Source organism: Apostichopus japonicus, chromosome 16, assembly GCF_037975245.1.
Source record: "Apostichopus japonicus isolate 1M-3 chromosome 16, ASM3797524v1, whole genome shotgun sequence".
Taxonomy (NCBI): Eukaryota; Metazoa; Echinodermata; class Holothuroidea; order Aspidochirotida; family Stichopodidae; genus Apostichopus; species Apostichopus japonicus.
In genome coordinates this window covers 28,456,139-28,475,641 of record NC_092576.1, presented here as the reverse complement: position 1 = coordinate 28,475,641, position 19,503 = coordinate 28,456,139, and the positions used below count along the sequence as shown (strand labels likewise).

The following is a 19,503-nucleotide window of genomic DNA, read 5'->3' as shown; positions in this document are numbered from 1 at the left end:
TATAACAAGATTCTATGAAATAAATGTAGAATAGAATGAACTCGTCATATTTTTTATGAAAACTTACAACTTGGAAAGGTCTCGTGGTGTCTGAAATGTGTTTTGTGATAGTTTGGTAAGGTTATTTCGACCAAAATCACTGAAATAGAAGACAGATGGAATTGATTGACTTTATATGTTCAAGAATGGGAACCCCTTCCCCCCACCCCGAAATAATCTCCAGAACTACATGTGTACTGAAATATCTTGGTACGCAAACAACGGTGAAGGTTGGAAAATATATTTAATATGGTTATTAAGATTGTATTTGGTCTTTTCTGTCAGAGAAAAGTCAATATCGTTACATTACCTACCTCCGCTTGCTATTCATATATAACTATGCCTTCACATAATTTACCATTTTACAAAGGCATTCTCCACATCATACATAGGTAAAACATATTTATAGTTTATAGAAGAGCCCAGTTAGATCAGGTTTATTAAAAAGTGATAATGATTAAAATTTTTCCATCAGTTTTAGTCACAATCTCAAAGTATTTTGGATACATATATCGTAATGGTAATTATAAAGGTCTTAGTTGTAAATAAAAAAAAAAGTGAACAAAGAAATATTCAGAGTGAGTACTTTATAACGAAGCCTAATTTCAAATAGTCTATGAAAATTGGAAGAGATAACATTAACTAATATATTGCATTTGGTAATTTCGTATCAAATAGAAACCCATCAAATTAAAAAAAAAATGTTTATATGAAGGACACATAATGTTAACGTTGATATACATGACATACATTCATTTTCTTAAAGCGGTTTGAAAGGAAATGTTTGTCACCCGACGTTTCTCTTCTGTGCTTACTATAAGGAACGACATAAAATGTGCTCTGCTTATCATTTGATACTAACATGGTTGTCACCAGTGGTGTCGATGCAAACAAATCTTCTGGTAGCTCCGTAATGGAGTTATCACTGAACAATCTGTAGATGAAGTTAACATTTGAAAACACACTGGTATATCATGTAGCATGCGTTTGTTTTCAAAACTTTGTTAGCTAATCAAATTGACTTGAACAATGTACATTTCATCATCAAATGCAGCACGATGAATTTGGTGGTGGTCCCATAACATGGAATATTTTAAACACTGTGTTTATATAGCATATTCCTCGTAGGCTTAGTGGCAGTGCTAAGAAAAAAAAATATATATAATCACGTGACACGTCATATAGTGGGTCTCTCATATAATCTAAAAATTGGACTAAGTCATATAAATTTGAAGGAGACAGCATTTTCTTTCATTTCTTAAAAAGAAGTAAATAGTTTGCTGCATTATGTCAACACCCATGTGATTTTAATGTTTACGTACCACTATAAGAACATTATTTAACAATTTACACACGAAAATTCAAATTAGATGTTTGCTTTATTATTCAAAGGATGAATGAACTCCCCCAAACCAAGTTAAAGTATTGTATCGATAATTCATTCGATAAGTAAATTAAGGCATTTTACACTCGTTTTAAGGCCGTAGTGAAGTTGAAAAGATCCGGTGATATTTCTGTTAAGTTGTTGCCGGAAAAAAATCTGAGGATTTTTTGAAAAAGAGACATTTACTGATTGCAAATGTAATGAGTAATGTCAAGTTTACATAAAGTAGCTACTGTAACGAGAGGTGTTGAGATATTATGCTTATATGTTTTATTTACTGTGATAAATAATTAATTTGTTCAGCTAATAGGTTGCTACCCATTAAAATAAAATAGAGCGCATCTAATAATTTATCATTTTAATCATGAAACGCGCAAGCCAAAGTGTTGGTATTTAGATTTCAGTACATGGTAATGTGTTTCGTAAATTAACTCCACCAGTTACTATAAGGTCAATGGTGTCCAACAATTATGTGGTATAGAAACACAGATACACATATAGAACACAGTTACTACTTTAAATCTTACAGTTTTGTACCATAGTAAAAACTGGATCGTGCTATAATTCGGTAGCATGTACTATTAGGATTACAGAAAGAACTGAGGATATGTGTTATTCCAACAAATCAAGTTGTTGGAATTATAAATATCCTCAGTAACCAATTTATCAGATTTGTCAGCACGATAGAGTGTTTACTGTGGTACACAACTTTAGATTTACAGTAGTTACTGTCATCTCTGTGTGAATCGGCTGGCCAGAAAGCCATGATGATGTGAATAAAATTCCATAATCAATGTCATTATCAACGTGGCTGCAGAGTTGGATGGAAGATCAACATATAAAAAAAGAGGTCATTACAAGTAGAAATCAATTACCCGACTAGGAAACCGGCATGATATTTAACTATTTTGTCTTGCTTTTATATTGAAGCATTACTACTTTCAAACTCAATTCCAAGGTTTCAAGAGTAAGCCCTACGTATGACAGAATGTCGACGAAGGGTTCCCTATTATCATCTTCTTGCGCACTTGGCGAATTAATATGATCTGTTATAAAAAGGTATTACTCACAAACGTTCCAGCAGAGGTGTTTTTGAAAATATTCCTGGCGGTATTTGTGAAATTCGATTGTAAGACATGTCTCTGTAGGAACCGAACATGTAGATTGAAAGAATGTAAAGTATTTAATTGTAAGCGAAACGTATGAAGGCTGTTTGTTCTTCAATCGAACTAAAAAATAAAGACAAGCACTGTGATAGTTAAACATAGCAAAGTACTTATAAAACTTGTTTGAATCTTTTTTTCCTCCAGATTGTATCCTGCTAATGCAGGAGGTTAATCACATAAAACATTTCCACTGTTTGTTAACTCTTATATAAATACACGAAGTTTAAATTGGTAGTAAATATTAACACTCACAGCACATTCAATTTTGGTGTTCCATTAAACATCTGACTCCAAAGATGTCCGATTTTATTATGAGAAATATCGCTAAAAAGTATTAACAAAGAAACAACAAGAATAGTTCGTTCTGTTTTTAGATAATGAAACCAATATTTGTATTAGAATGATGTATTCTCTTGAGTCTTTGCGGGCTTTAAATGAAATCATCACCGATGTTATGACGATAGCAAAGCATTACTTGATATCAACATTTATAACAGACAACATTATGTCGATTGCTCTTTAAAAACGATTAGTTTATACCTTCCTTTAGAAATGCTTTAATGATTTTGTTGTCAAGACCTTGGGCGTCATATTTGTACGGCATATCAAATTCGTGGTGATTATGTTCTTAGTCCTTGACATGTGTCTATTGACGTAAAAATTTAAAAAGAAGCGGCGCCCTATACTTTCGACTGGATATAATGTTTTTATTCGACCCATATTTGTTAACTTTTCGGAATTTTCGTAACTAGAATAAAAAAAAAACTTTCATGGACACGACTGCCAGTGATAAGCCGTAATCAACACTATGATCGAAAATACATATGAATGAGTACCCAGGGATTGAGTTGCATGGTATGAGCACTGAAGCCATGTGGAAAATAAAAGCTTAATCTGGAACGTGCGGTCCGCGGATTGGAGTTGACTTTTGCCCAACTTATACGATCAGTGTACCCAGCAACTACGACTTTGCATCAATGATTCGACGCTGACAGCGTTAAACTATTCAACAGCTACGTGGACTATTACGGGTTACGATATAGCATTTGATGGAGGCAACTTACCCCCATATGATACGTGCTAATAACATTCCACTGTATCTACCTGCAAACTTGAGATAAGCCAAACACGTAATCTACTAATTATTCAGCATAATAATTACGATGCCTCATTATGAATGAATGGACTTACAATCGTTGTAGGTTTGGCCTGTTCACAAGTAAATCATAGGGAATCTCTGAAATTCTGTTTTCGGAAAAGTCTCTGGAAAAAGGGAGAAAAGCAATGATTTTTTTAATGTCATTGATAATTCTTCTGTTATCAGTTGGGATCTTATTTGACTTTAAGCTGAAAATGGTAACCTTGTCAACATTATTAGCACATTTCTTCTAACCTGTTTATTTGATGCTTATGAAATAAACCAATGAAGAAGAAGTTCAGACATTTAAAACTTACAAGAGTGTTCACGAACAACACATCGATTCTAGTTGACAATACTTACTATTTGTATCATGCAATACTTACTATTTTTATCATACAATACTTACTATTTGCATCATGCAAGGAGTATATATTCTTCCCAAAATAAATTGCTACTGTCACATGAGACACAATGTGAAATATGTAATGTAATAACACAATAACATATTGATTTTACAACAGGCTGGTTTGCCACACTCAATGTGATATATGTTACATGATAAATTGCGAGTTTTGGTTTAAGTTTTATTATTTCTTTATTTTTCCATCTTCAATAATTCAGAATGAAGAAAAAAGCAACACAAAAGTCCACCTTCCCCTCTCTCCCCTCGCCCGCCCCCCCCCCCATCCCCAATCCAGATACTTACATACTTTCAAGTTTTATTATTTCTTTATTTTTCCATCTTTAATAATTCAGAATGAAGAAAAAAGCAACACAAAAGTCCACCTTCCCCTCTCTCCCCTCGCCCGCCCCCCCCCATCCCCAATCCAGATACTTACATACTTTCAAGTTTTATTATTTCTTTATTTTTCCATCTTCAATAATTCAGAATGAAGAAAAAAGCAACACAAAAGTCCACCTTCCCCTCTCTCCCCTCGCCCGCCCCCCATCCCCAATCCAGATACTTACATACTTTCAATATTATTTGCCGAATACAATAATCCTATCGGAATTTTCATCAATTGGTTGCTTGAAAAATCTCTGAAAAATTATAGAATAGTCATAAAGTTGTATAACTTTGATTCAAGCTGCTGATCTTCAAATTGGTAAAGTAATAATGATAATATTAATAAAACTAAGATTTATCATGCGCTTAATATAAACAAAAAAGTTGTCAAAAGCGCCTTACATATATAGTTTGAATAGAAAGAAAAGCAAAAACAATAATGCAACAATGAAGAATAATTAAAAATCAAATTGGAAAATGTATAGCATACGGGTAGGCTTTTAGTTTAGATTTGAAAAGTGATTTAATAGGTATACATTTTAAATGGTTCGGGAGAGAATTCCACAATTTGGGACCATAAACTGAACAAGCACGGTTGGCATAGTTAACCCCATAGTTTCTATGTACTAAGAGGGTAATGAATTTGACTTACGGTTGCACGCTTGAACTGTTTCACTGATAGAAGTTCGGAAAGGTAGTTTGGAGATTACTTGTTATATATACAATTGGGATTAAAATAAGGACTTTGAGATGCATATGCATTTCAATAGAAGCCAGTGCAATGCTTAAGAAGAGGGGTAACATGTGTAAACTGAGTTTGCTTGAAGATAAGTTTTGGAGCCCAGTTTGTGAAATTTTTGTAATGGAATTACCAGATGTTTTTTGAAAGCCAATGAAAACAGAATTACAGAAATCAAGGCGGGATGTAACACAAGCATGAAATACTTGCTCACTCATTTCAGAGATATGGTATGACTGATTTAATATTTCTTAAGTGTATACAACAAGATTTAATGACATTAGAAATGTGTTGTTCAAGGGAGAATTTTGAATCTACACTCTAAAAACAGTTGGTTAAAAAATTAACCAATACCTTAACCAACACTGGGCACGTATGTCAAATTCGACTTATTGGTGAAATTTTAACCAACACCTGTTGGTGAACGGCTTTAACCAGCCGTTGGGTAACATTTTTAACCAATAAAATAACTATAAGCTTGTACCCAACAGTTGTTGGTTAAATTAATTGTGTAAATTATGCCCATCATTGGTGAACTTACAAAAGTAGGGATCATTAAATTGGGGAATTAAAAATCATTGTATTGGGCAATTACTACATTTAAATTGGGCAGTGGCTTTTACCATTACAAAAGGGTGGGGGGTCAAATGAGCCTTCATTGCCCAATATATGTTGGCGAATGCAATAAATTGGACAGTGACGGATGAGATCCTCAGTGGATTTTACTTAATGTAGTTGAAAGACTCCTCACAAGTTTTGTTTATGCAGACCTAGTTTGCAACAATCAGTTGAATATGGCAATGCAAAGAGTAAACAATTCCTTGAAAAATTAACAAACAGGTACATTACAGAAGCCAGATGGATGACATTTTGAGAACTTGTTTTTATTGAAAACAATAACCAGCTGAACCATGTGAATAAAATACAAACAAAACAAAACAACACATAAATATGCTTGGATGTAACAACTTCTTAGCTGTGCTCTATCAGACCTTTAAGGTGACACAATGTAAAAAACCCTCTACCCTTCAAGAAGAACCTTATTCATAGAAAACTTGTAACACTCAATATCTCACATGTGTAACTATAGATCAATTGATGTATAAACAATCTATGAATCTAAACATCAATCATGATCTGATTAATCAAGGTTTACCTATAGTATACATACAGTTAATTAAGAATTACATTGAGTCTCACATACATATGTGGTGTACATGATTACATTTAGAGACATATTTATGATATGTGCAGTACATTGCAGCCAGTGCATTGTTCTTATTTCCAGTTTTTGGATGTATAGTATATATATCTTCACCACATATAGAGATACATGTGTAGGTGAAATTAACCTACATTAAACCTTACTCACTCATGAAAGATCAGTTGATTAGATCGGGATTCCAACAAAAATTAGTAAGGAAAGTTTTGATTTGTACCAGCATGGTATGTAAAAATATGTCATATCATGAGTTTTAATTAAATGTCCCTTCAAGATGATGCTATCGGGTGTGTGAATTTTAAAATAATAATATTATACAAACTTCTTGCTTACAATTATTATATGAGCTTCTTGCTTACAATTTCCTTTTAAGGCACTTCTTACTTTCCAGGGCCAAGAATGCTATAATACAACTTGGCATATGTGCTTCTTTGATTTCATTAATCACATTTTGAATGAACTGCCAAACAAGACTGCATGAAGGTCGATAAGCCATGTCCAAAATGCACATTTGCCATGAAACAGAAAAAGACAGCTTTAATAGAAGAGATTTGTCAGAAACTGACCTCTGTTCTAAAATAGCAAATATCTGGGTTGGTACCAAGAGGGCTCCTTGCATACAAAAGTAGCTGCAGTATTTTTGTGGCATCAATATCCTTTGAACTTTGTAAAATATCAGCCATGAATATCTTGCTTACAATACTTTTCTTTTAAGCCACTAATTACTTTTAAAGGCCAAGAATGATCTAAGATCTCTTATGCAACTTGGCACATGTGCTTCTTTGATTTCATAAATCACATTTTGAATGAACTGCCACACAAGACAGCATGAAGGTTGGTAAGCCATGTCCAAAATGTACATTGCTTTGAAACAGAAATCGATAGCTTTCAGTAGTGATTCTTGAGGGACTGGCCTCCGTTCTAGTATAACAAATGTTTGGGTTGGTGCCAAAAGAGTTCCTTTGCATACAACAAATGGCTGCGGCTTTTTTGTGGCATCAATAGTCTTTGAAATTTGTAGAATATCAGCCACTTCCTGTGAGAAAAATTGAAAAAAATGAAAATTATCACAAGCTGCTCTTTGTCTATCAATATGAAGTTGTGACAGCAAAAAGCCCTCCATTCTAGCAGATTTGTATTTAGAAAAAACTTTACATGAAATTATACTTGGCACAGCCAAACTTCATAACCACCCATATCTCTGCTTACAATGACATGCTAGTTTTAAAACAGTACTATGAACGTTTGATACATTTGAAATTTACTGTTTAGTTATCATGTTTAGAAGATACTTTTACTATCATTAACTTTTTATCACCAACTCATAATTTATTCCTAAAAATCAGCTACACATGTGACCCATTTCCTACTACTGTCATTTACCAAATTGAGCAAAATTTGACAAGCATATTGTTGTTGTGAAATCAATATTTAAATAATATTATGTAGGCCCTGCCCACTCATGAATATTAATTATCCATTTTGAACCAAACGGAATATGGACACATATTGACACATATCCAGCATAATTGTTGAGATTCCACTTTTACAAGCAATCCATCACAAACTACAAAACACATATATGTCATAAGCATGTTGTCAATGAACTTCAACAAGTGGACAAATGAATGCATAAACACCTACTGGTTGAATGTCCACGAAGGAGGTGATTGCCTCTTTTACTGAACACAATCCTTTCTTTCCCTTTCCTTTCCCTCTCAAGATGACTGGAAGAAGAAAAAATGCCAATGTTTTCTTCTTATCTGTAAAAGTGACAAAACATAACTAAAGATAGGTCCAAAGTCCTTGTGCATAAAAATATAACACAATTAATGACCACTTAACATATAAATTGTCATTATCACGTACAGTGCCCATACAGCAAAAATTATATGTATTTTCTCTTGCCTTTATTTGTCTCTAACACTAGAAGTCCTTCAAGTCATTTGTATCAGAAAATGGCATATCATGAGAATGCAATGAGAAAATGGCATATCATGAGAATGTAATGAGATAAGTTAGCATCTGTTTGGTATTTTGTGTATGTTTATTTTCAATCATATATGTCTCCTTTAAAAGCCCACATTCATAATGTTGTGCTGCTATCACAACCTGTTTGCAAAGTTATCTACTCTTTATATTTTATTATATATTCAGATCTCAAAACACTGATGAACCTTTGACATATTTTGTGTTCTATTGTTCTATTATAGTAGTCACTAGCTTTTGGCTTAAATGAAATCCCAAAGATGGGTCAGATGGAGTCTAAGCAAGGGAATATACCTGCACCAACTCAACTTGATTTCTGTCTGAACCAGATCCCATTGATGCTTTTTGTTCAATTTCAGTTTATTATTTTTACAAAAAAAGAAAGGAAGTGTTGTTGTCTTTACAAAAAGTAAACTAAGGCTATTTTGAGAACAAGATCAGATATATTACAGATAATTGGTCAAACCTGATCTTTCAGAAGTTCCTAGTGTGATGGTGGTGAAAGGTTGCAAGGAATGATCAACATACAAAAATTAAATTAGCTCAACTATGCGCACTGAAATAAGAAGCACACTTACCAATAGACAAACTCTCTAGGTTAACGTACTCCAATCCAAGAATGCCTTGCCAATTTTCAACCTGTTTGCCATATTCTATAATCCCATTGTAGTACAAGTCCCATTTCTCATACAGGTGATCCTCATGCTCAGGCCAAAGCACTGAAAAATCTTGTTCTATCTGACAGAGCAAAGGGAAATAGAATACTTTAATGTGTGTAAGCATGTTCTATTTTTGATCCTCAGCTAGGATCCATTAAAAAATCACTCTCACTGAATTTGTTAAAGTCTGGTTCCATGCATCTATACAAACACTATGTACTGTTGAAGCTGGATGTGGAAAATCCAACTGCTTGATACCTTTTGCTAGTTTAATAACATTTAGTAAACATCTGGGAAAGAAAAGTAAGTATTTAACATTTATTGACAGATGCTTTGAAAATATCTCAGAATACAGCTCAAAAATGTTTTTTTTCAAAATATTTTTTTAATGTGGTGGGGGGGGGGGATTTGAGTTGTAAAAATTCAATATTTTACATTTGTGATATCATCACTGAACAAAAGCATATTCATGGGAATAATTTATCTTGTCTCCATGTAGCAAGATGATAGACAAGTTGTTAGATTGGTACACAATTGCAAGAAATGCAGAGCAAACATTGCACATAAAACCATAGCACTGAATGGCAAAGACACCATATTAAAAAAAAAAAAAATTTGTACAAATTGTAAACCTTATTATACCGCTTGAATCTGTACCTTTTTTCTACACTAAGCATCAGCAACCTTTCTTAAAATCCTAGCTATATCCCTGAATAAAGCAACATTTTCATCCAAAAATAACATTTATTCCCAATCTGGTCTTTATAATGCATCCTGATCTGCCAGATGCCTAAGGTTAAATTAAAAGTCAGTCACTTTTCTTCACTGTGTGGCTGATTACTGTCATAAACTTCCAGGCATAAATTAAAAGAGATTTAAAATATAATGCCATCATTTAAAAAAAAGCAGTGAAACTAGTTCTTTCCAATCAAACTAGATATGTAGTCAATCAAAGTACTGTTTTTAAGTTGGCCAAATAGCCTTCAAAGTGAAATATAGTATTAACTCATCAGTGAGGTTAGTGACTTAATTAATTTCAGTGTTTCTGCTAAATCAAAACCTCGATAGTAATTTTTCCACAAGAGATAAAGGATATGGTCTTAACAGTATCTTCGTAATATGTGTATTCAGAGCTCGCTTCTTTACTATTTTTGATGCAAAATCACCCACGTATTTCTCTTTAATTAAGCAGCAAAAATTCAAATTTGATAGTTACCATTCCACGGTCTAACAACCTGGGATACTCTTTCAGAATATCTGAAATGTTAGTTGAGTGGTCTTTGATCTGTTGTTGTCTGTAAACTGCAGTTTGCCTCATGAAGTCCAATACTTTCTCCCTTGGTTCCATGTTACATTTCAGCCACTCAGTCATCATCACCAATTCCTCTTTGTTCTCCAGATCAGCTTCTGGCAAGGACAATAAAAACATATATTTCCTACTAAACAGAGATTCCTTAACATCAAATTTTGAAGTTACCAATGGTTGTGGCAGGTATAACGTGTCCTAAGCCAGTCTTTGATCATTGTCATGGCATGAGAGATAAGTCAAATCCTGAAAATAGTTGGTAAAAACCTATTACACGGTAAAAACCTATTACACACCTCTCAATTTTGGTGGAGTGGACACTTTAGTCAAAGGAGTAGGTGGACTTGATGCACCGGGGGAATCTTCCACCATGGCAATCTTCTTTTTACGTACGTAGCGTAGGTGCTCTTCTAGATACCCTGTCGCCGGTCGTCCTGCAGCACCTTTGCAATACCATGCTTCCTGCACATGAAATCAGCATACTCTTTTATCAAACTGAAGTATGGTAGCAAAATTCAAGTCAACTCAGAAAATTATGTGACTTATTGATCTACATGTAAAGCTGTTGTACACCAACATTTAAAACTTCCTAGCTGGTTGGAACATAGGCTTTTAGCCAGCAAACCACAGACATGTCTGGTACATGTTCCACAATGGCACGGTAACAATACGAACGCTATGACTAAGGACATTGTGGCACTCCATACCGTCCTCACAGAATATCGTATGCTTACTGATAAAACAGTATTGTCCCAGGGGACACTATGACACTTGCTTTTAAGTGATAAGCCTAAAAGTAATGGGTTTGACCCTAATTGCACATATAATCAATAAGTTACAGAATTCTGATATTTTATGGAATAAGGAGGGTACCTACTGAACAACAAACTTCATTAATACCTTGGTTAGATTTAGAGATGAAGCCCATTGAAAACCAGTGCCTATGTTACAGTTTTTGGAGTTCCCAATGTGACAATTGAACATCCATTTTGGTATTTTCAACATATTAAAAGGCCTTCAGTTAAATGATGCCTATATAATCATGGTAGTATTGAAAATAGATTTCAGTATCACAGTCCTCTATGAGATGAACAAATTACTTGGTACAACCCACAGAAGATTACATTACTTGACTACAGATGACAAAAAGTAATGATATTGTGGGCAGTGTTTTGCGTTCAACATTTTAGAGACATTTTGAAAGGGCAGCTAGGAAAAGGAAACTAGTCACCTCAACACAACAACGAAAGTGGTGTATACTATGGCTAATGACAACTAAGCCGAGGGATATTAGAACATAAACATGCTTATATAACCCAAGGGAGATTCTGGATCCTTCAGAAAGGGAAACAAATCAACAACTGCTGCTGCTAACGCTGCCTTAATGAAGGAGCTTGGCCTGTAGATTAAAATGGAAATAGGTAAAATGTTGACAACAATACAGCAAATTGTATCCTAGGCCTATCTATTGACAATTGAAACAATCCATTCAGAAACATAACCATCTTGAATAATTTTTATTATAAATTCTATTAAAAATATCTCTTGGTCTCCAGGGCACTTGAAAATAGGGTGTATACACTAGGCTAGGCTATAGACAGTAGGTCGAAGTTTTTGTATTTGGACTTTAATAGGATACCACATTTTCATTAATAATTAGGCCTAGGCCTATGTCGTTTACACGAACAACACTATATGGTGAAAAACACGAAAAAGATTCATAACATTTAACATCGATTAAAGCACTGTGTTAAACTCAGTGGCCGTTTAGTAGTATACTGTTACTAATATTACTAGTGTTAGTATTAGGCATACTAGTATAGCACTAGTGTATAGTACTAGTATTAACGTTAGCCTAGTATAAGCCTAACGTTGGCCTATGAGCCTAACGTTATACTGTCACTGGGGGTCTCAATGCCCACATAAGTTTAAACTTTTTACCGATGTTAAGCTACACTTACCGATAAAAGTTTCATGTAGAGACTCGATCTCGTATTTTTTCAAGAAATTCAAGACAGCACTGTCTTCGATATCTGCCATGGCGTTAGCTGTATTCTTGATTACTGAACCACCCTGTCAGGGATCGTACTATGCATGACGTGTTATGTAGTGTGTGTTATGGACGCTGCGCTGATGTACGTACAGTGTACATATATGTGTACGCGCGAATTTTTTACTCAGTGAGCGGTAAAGTTATAAACAAGTTGGTTAAACGTCGGACTGTGAAATGTACATACTTATTGGAATAGCCCAAATACTGCCGGTTAACCAACTTAAGGGTACAAACTAACCAATTAAGTGCACGGGGGTCCTATACCATTCTTTTTTTAACCAACGTTTTAAGAGTGTAGTGTTACTCTAAAATTACGAGCCTGATGACATGGATTTACAATCGTTACACAGATATTTAAAGTTTTGTTTGGTAAGGGTTTCCGTCAAGATTTAGGGGACATCAATGAAAACTCAGTTTTAGAAGGATTAAGTTTCAGTTTGTTAAATTTCATCCAATTGTTGATTTCAGAAAAGGTGCTCTGAATTAAATTGACTTTAGATTGGATATCAGTTGGGTCATCTAGGTTAACTTTAGTCCATATCTGCGTATCATCTGCATCGTGTGAAAAGAGATATTTTACTTACCAACTAATATATCATTGAGAGGCTTAGTATATGAAGTAAATAATAAGGGGCCTAACACACTTCCCTGTGGGACACCAAAATAAAGTTTATGGTTTGACGATTGAAGGATTAAAATTTGAACCTTAAGTATTCTGTCAGTCAAGTAAGATTTCAAAATGTCTAAAGCTGTGCCAGAACTTCGAACAATGTTTGAAATCTATCAAGGAAAATATAATGATCTATGGTATCAAATACCGCACTAAGGTCTAGAAGTAACATTATAACTGCATGACGTAAATAAAACGTTCCAAGTTCACGTTGGTATAAAAAATGTTGACGACGTTAAAACCATTTATCTGTCTGTTATATAATTTACAATGGAGATGCTCCCATTTACAAACAAAATAACACACTGTAAATAATTGTAAATATTACACATATATTTTGAAAATTTCAGGTTATTTTTTTCTCTGTAGAAAAGGCACCATAACAAAGAACATTTCAAGCCGTATCACATGTCTTTTAAATGACTGTTTTAGAATAGTCAAATGTATTCTACAATTCAGAAAACAAATTATTAGTCAATAGTTAAATCGTTATATACAAACCAAGAGAAGCTATAACGTCTTATTTTCTGACCTTACCACTACCGCAATTCAATAAACAAATTGGGTCAAACATCTCTTTTAAATTAGTACTCTAACTAAAACTAGACTAATTACAGGATGTCATCTTCAGTTTCCATCCTATTGACGACGTTTGATGATATCAATAACACATCTAAACGACATGGATGTTCATTAAAGCTTCCAAGTGACTCGTAACATTTCCTTTCGCGTAAAGATTCTATTAGTTAAATAATGATCACCGGTTACATTCATATGTCCCCTACAGAACAATAGAGGTTTTCCAAATTACAGGGAAACCAGACAAAAATTAAGAGGTCGCATAGAAATAGATTGTACCACCGTACCTACTCTGCCTTGGACACAACAAGCGTGTTAGTCAGAAAATGACTGCAAACAAGGAGCCACATTTGCCAACACGTGATAACCTGACATAGTATAATACTTTGAACGTAACTTATCATTAGGCCATTTATTTATTTCAGTTTTCTGGCTAATATTCTCCTTTAAAGGGAGTTTAGTGTCTCGAATGAAAATAATTTAATATTAATAGTTAAGTAATACAAATAAAACAAAACTGTTAGCAAACTGCGTATCCATTAAAGAGCCTGTATAAGCGAATGTGTAATAGTAGGAGTAGATCCAGCTAGGATCGAAACGTCAAGCCCTCTTACTTTTACACAAAGATAAGTAATATAACCTTTTGCTTGATTAAGTATTCTCCAATTCGTGTTTACGATAAATATTTGTCTTACACATTTCTCTAAATATTATACAGACTTTCAATTTACAGTTGTCTTCGTTAGAATGGATCAATAAGAGTTAGAATGGATCAATATGAGTCTTATACAACTTACACTTCCTTCAGGTTATAAGTCATCGCAAACATCGTGTCCGGGATAGCTAGTACGAAATTGTTGTTGATTTTACTGTTGATGCAACCAAGATAATACTGATTAACACCACGAATTACATTTATGAAGGGAAATGCTACCCAGAACTGCTTCACACTACAATATATCAAGTTTAATTTCACACCTGAACTTATTCTTTAATAAATCTCTCAACGACAATACAAACATAGTACGGACTCGTAGATATCATGACACCGTAATTTACTTTAGAAGTGAAAAAAAGTGCCTACAAAGAAGTCAGGTTAACTGTTGACTGGAGCAGATCCGGCAGGATCGCGGAAATTTTGTTTCTTGACAGATCTCTGTGAACAAAAAGGATAAATTTAATCATTTTAGAAGTAAAATTCCCGTGAAGCTTCACACAAATCATTAGTAACTCCATACGTTTCGTTCATACGGAAGACGACCTATATTTACGTTTGACAGAGGGGCGGGGGGGGGTTAGAGATATAGAATCATTCACATTAAAAGGTGTCGATTTTTACTTGTATGATCCATGGGGAAGTTCACGTTCCATGCTGAACTTACAATTGTGTTACGTTGATAGGTACATCACGTGGTACTACTTGTAAATCATGTTTGGAACAGTCGACTAAGAAATATGCCTTCTTCGTTTGATGACAGTCACACGCATGGTTAGCACCACAAGCTGGGGGACCTGGTAAAGAATCAACATTACAGCAATTTACAAGCTATTTCACATTATACAATGTCTTCATAATAAATCATCAACTACTTTTGTTTCTCTGACTTGAAATTCAATTCCTTGAACACACCAAGCCTTTTCAGAACTAAACCACCGTCATAATGATATAAAAAGCATCGAGTACCTTTTAAGAAAGTCACCAAAATAGTAACCTATAGACACGTAAACCAAACAACCAGCAACTAAATTACTGATCCATTCTCAACCCCAGACCCCTTGCATAGAGACTGTGGTAGTGTTGTCATAGTTAGGTGACCATCACGATTCCTCTAAAAAGGTAGCAGAACTAATAATATATAATATGAACGAAAAAGACTAGACGCATAAGTTGTTTTATTCTATCGTTAGCGTATGCCATTTCGCTTACCCAATCAAACAAAATTGACGCAGTTGGTTCTTCTTTTTTGGGGGGTTTCAAATTGTTCTGTTCCAGGTGAATTACACATATTCAAAATGCTTGTGAAACTCAAACCATTCCATGATCTCATTCAGTTGGTCAATTTTACGTTCCATTCTTCCTATGTCGTTCAATCTGGATGCTTAAAAATAGGAACAATGATTTCCTTTCAATTGTGCCTATCATATTCCTAGAACTACCAATAACGCATGTATTGATAATTACATTGTGATAATGACAATTACATTGTCATAATATCTCGACTAAATACTTCGCATACTATTGAAGAATGGCACACTTACGTGTTTTATTCTTTGAACCATCGTAGAAGGAATTTAGGTCACTGGTTGTGACCGCCTGGGTTCCGTTCGAGATAAAACAGACTATCACCAGCAACCAGAACAGCATGTTAATATTTCCTGTCAGTGTTTCAAAATTGAAAAAAAAAACACCTGTATATACCGCATATTTTTATATAGATCAACAGTCGCTTTAAAATCAATGTATTGGAAGAACAGCAAAATTTCTGTTGGGCAAATTTGAGTTGTCTGTTTATGACCAATGAACCACACCAAACGAATAAAGCCCAACATGCAATTACAGTTTAATGAAATATCATACATTTTTCTGTTTTTTTTTTTTACAAATTAACCTAATGAGCAAGCAGTGACTGATTCGTGACGGTTCTAATGTCATACAGTTGCATTGGTTATCAAACAAGAACTTAACGATATGTCACCCATGTGGAATTGGTTACTAAACAAGTACTGAAAGTCTCAATGTGTGTGTGCCAATTTTAGCTTCGACCTTCCAGGCTTACTGCTCTTAAAGCTCAGTGAAAATAATACCGTTCTATGCAATTTTCATATTAATAATCTTATTTTTATTGATTTATCTGTCGTTAAACAATTTTAAATAAAATTCGCCAGATTGTTTAACGAGTCCGTACATTCTACAAACTTCAATCAAACTTTGCAAGCTCTGCCAACAGGTCACGCGCCAATTGAAATCTCGCTGCTTTGTTTACGAACGTAATGCCTGTGTGAGGTGCATATTTTAAAAGTATCTTTCTTTCAGTTTTATCGATGCAAAATTGTGTCATTTCCTTCCATTACAAGGAATAAACAGGTGTACAGACGTTTCCTCCGTGAAATTGGGAACAAAAAGTCGATGATACGAGTATAGGTAGGTTACATGTGTGTTATGAACATGCTGATATGGGCTGTCGCAGTGATTTTACGGTAAATCGTTCGCCTCATAAGAGTAACAGAAACTAAAGTTCTTCCCTTCGATTGCGACATCTATTCTCCATTTAGCCCACCTAGTCAGAGTGAAGTTAGAATAAGAAACATTGAATCTGCTTCGGGAGTTTTTTTTCAGAAATTCATCAGCACACACACATTGAGACTTTAACGTTATATCACCCGGTTGCATTGATTATCAAACAAGTACTTATCAATATGTCACCCAGTTGAGTTGATTATTAAACGAGTACCTACAGCCTTACAAAAAAAATGTGGAATTTTCAATTTAATTTGTTATTATTTCAAGTAAATTCTCTTTATGACGAAATGTAACTTGAAGGTTTTCTTTGGTATGGGCGAATAGTATCGAATGTTAGCGAATGTAAATAAGTTGCAACAATAAACTATGTCTAGAAGAGACAGGCAGATATTTTCATGAGTGCAATAATATGAAAGATTTATCGTCGAGCGACGAAATTTACACAAACAAATGACGTCATTACTAAAAGATAACTCTAAGCACAATATTAAGTTCAGTAAGATATATTAAAGAATGTTAAAATTACTGCTATTATTTCATTTTTTGCTGTTATGAGACTTTCCTCTTTTTTTTTATAGAAATGACTCTTGAAACGACTGCAGAAGTTCATCGATTAGAGTGACTGAACTGCATAGTCTAATGAAAAGACAATTACTTCATCCCCTCAGATTCAACACAAAACTCAATCATGGGGAAACTTGTACGGCCTTAAATGACATATCTACAGTGAATTGCCAAAGAAGGTTTATTTTTAACGCTATAAAGTGGTGTTCTGTTAAGTATAATTCAAGTTAAAAAGATTTAAGAATTTATAAAATAGATTAACGATAGATTAAAGATAACATTTAGGCTTACACCAATAAGCCGACGTCGTCATGAGCACTGAGTGAGACTTGAATAGATTAAGTGATATCTAAGTATTGAATTTATTGAAAAGCGTAATACCTAATAGAAACATTACTATCGTTCACGTTGCGTTTTTCTTGACTATGACATACCAAGACTAACACAGTGTGTAACGTTAATCTTAATAATATATATATATAATATATTATAATATAATATATATATATGTGTGTGTGTGTGTGTGACAGGGTAGAATACTAGTATTAAAACATTTTCCTTAGCATTTTGGTTAAAAAGAGACACAACGTAAGCTACACTAGATACTATATACGTTTTATAATACCTTGTAACATTGCAAAAAAGGTCAAACTGTCGTCGCTGTATACCCCCAGTACTCAGTTTTTTTAGATTCTAGCCACCTCAGATCCATCAATAATAATACGTTGCAATCTTGATGGAATGAGGCCTTCATGTTTTATGGGTTTTTTCCAGACAAATTTCCTTTATTTTGGGGGGTTACGCAATGAAGTCTTGCGGTCACATTTTGGAACTATGTAATTTACCGAACATTGATCATTTCATTGGTCAGTTTCAACATATCTCTTAGGAATTTTGCATGAGACAGCAGTATCATCGGCATATTTTGTAACAGAAATGTGTGAATTTAACCTAATTTTATAAATATAGGCCTATATACTAAATAAGAAAGCAGATAATGGACCCCCCTAACCTAAGGCACACCGACCTTTGTTTCCGATATTGCCGATAACCCTTCATCCAACTTAACTTGTCTAGACCATCCTGAAGAAATTGTGCCAACAAATGAATAAGCCATGTTTCTGTGAAACATCCTAAACGATCCTTCGTTAATTGATTTGGCAAGACAGTATGAAACGAATTTGAAAATTCAAGAAAAAGACCCTTTGTTGTAATTCTTTCCTTACAATCTAAATGAGACACAATATCATGGAATAATAAAACTGTTGATATATACAATACATCGATTCTTCGAGTGGATTGCAACTTCCTTTCTGGAACAGTAAGGCCTTCTCCTTTCTTATGTAGAGCCACCTTATGGGTTAACAATCCCAATGTGTGGAAACCAGGGCTGAGGGTGTATCTGTTTGGTGATGTTCATTTGGTTTGTATGTCCATATTCTGACTTGGTTTATTTCTCCAAAAAGTCTGTTATAACTTCCCCTGTGCTCCTTAACTTCTTAGGTTCTGTCAACCCCCTCCTCCCTCAAAGTCCTTTGTAGCAAAGTAACTACTTGAGAATAAACTATACTAGTACCTTCCAAATTTTCATGTAGAAGTATGTGACCTTCAACTATGTTACTAGGTAATACTAAGCCATATGAAGGTAATTATATGTTAGGCTAGAGTTGTGCTTGTGATGAGCAAAGCCGCCAACAGCTAAGAGAAATCGTACTTCTTTAGGGAGATGTTACATTTTTAACGTTTCTTAATTTATGAAACTGAAGACTGGAGGAAGACTTAAGTTGAGGTGAGCTGATGTTTGCATGTTTTAAATTGTCATCTTACTGGAATTGTTTTTATTGAACTGTTTACATTCAGATTGAAAAGGAGACATGAAACCAAAATATTACAGTATATCGACCCCCCCCCCCCCCCGCACACCATCCAAAGTGGCACTATGACATTAAACATTGGCCAAACTA

The 19,503-nt window shown here is 34.3% G+C and overlaps 2 protein-coding genes across 4 annotated transcripts in view; both read right to left on the bottom strand.

The window, feature by feature from the left end:
• Window positions 1-19,503, bottom strand: part of LOC139982896 (uncharacterized) — a 57,939-nt gene that overhangs the window by 26,387 nt on the left and 12,049 nt on the right. For all 3 annotated transcript variants that reach the window (XM_071996053.1, XM_071996051.1, XM_071996052.1), the window contains exons 2-12: window positions 15,994-16,110; window positions 15,117-15,246; window positions 14,819-14,890; window positions 14,532-14,603; window positions 4,700-4,771; window positions 3,781-3,852; window positions 2,842-2,913; window positions 2,494-2,565; window positions 1,508-1,579; window positions 902-973; window positions 68-139 (exon numbers count right to left, since the gene is read on the bottom strand). In XM_071996053.1, the coding sequence (XP_071852154.1) occupies window positions 68-139; window positions 902-973; window positions 1,508-1,579; window positions 2,494-2,565; window positions 2,842-2,913; window positions 3,781-3,852; window positions 4,700-4,771; window positions 14,532-14,603; window positions 14,819-14,890; window positions 15,117-15,246; window positions 15,994-16,099 (884 nt within the window). In that variant the 5' untranslated portion in view covers window positions 16,100-16,110. The remainder of the gene's footprint in view (window positions 1-67; window positions 140-901; window positions 974-1,507; window positions 1,580-2,493; window positions 2,566-2,841; window positions 2,914-3,780; window positions 3,853-4,699; window positions 4,772-14,531; window positions 14,604-14,818; window positions 14,891-15,116; window positions 15,247-15,993; window positions 16,111-19,503) is intronic.
• On the bottom strand, window positions 6,120-14,510 carry LOC139982898 (uncharacterized). The gene is made up of 6 exons (XM_071996054.1): window positions 12,394-14,510; window positions 10,729-10,894; window positions 10,343-10,533; window positions 9,046-9,205; window positions 8,123-8,241; window positions 6,120-7,514 (listed from the first exon to the last, which is right to left on the bottom strand). The coding sequence occupies exons 1-6, from the start codon at window positions 12,406-12,408 to the stop codon at window positions 7,197-7,199; spliced, it is 969 nt and encodes a 322-aa protein (XP_071852155.1). The 5' UTR covers window positions 12,409-14,510; the 3' UTR covers window positions 6,120-7,196.

Coding starts and splice junctions, on each gene's coding strand:
- LOC139982898 (XM_071996054.1), bottom strand. Junction 8,242..9,045: donor CCTAGAGAGTTTGTCTATTG/GTAAGTGTGCTT, acceptor TCACTTTTACAG/ATAAGAAGAAAACATTGGCA. Junction 7,515..8,122: donor CCTTCGTGGACATTCAACCA/GTAGGTGTTTAT, acceptor TTTTTCTCACAG/GAAGTGGCTGATATTCTACA.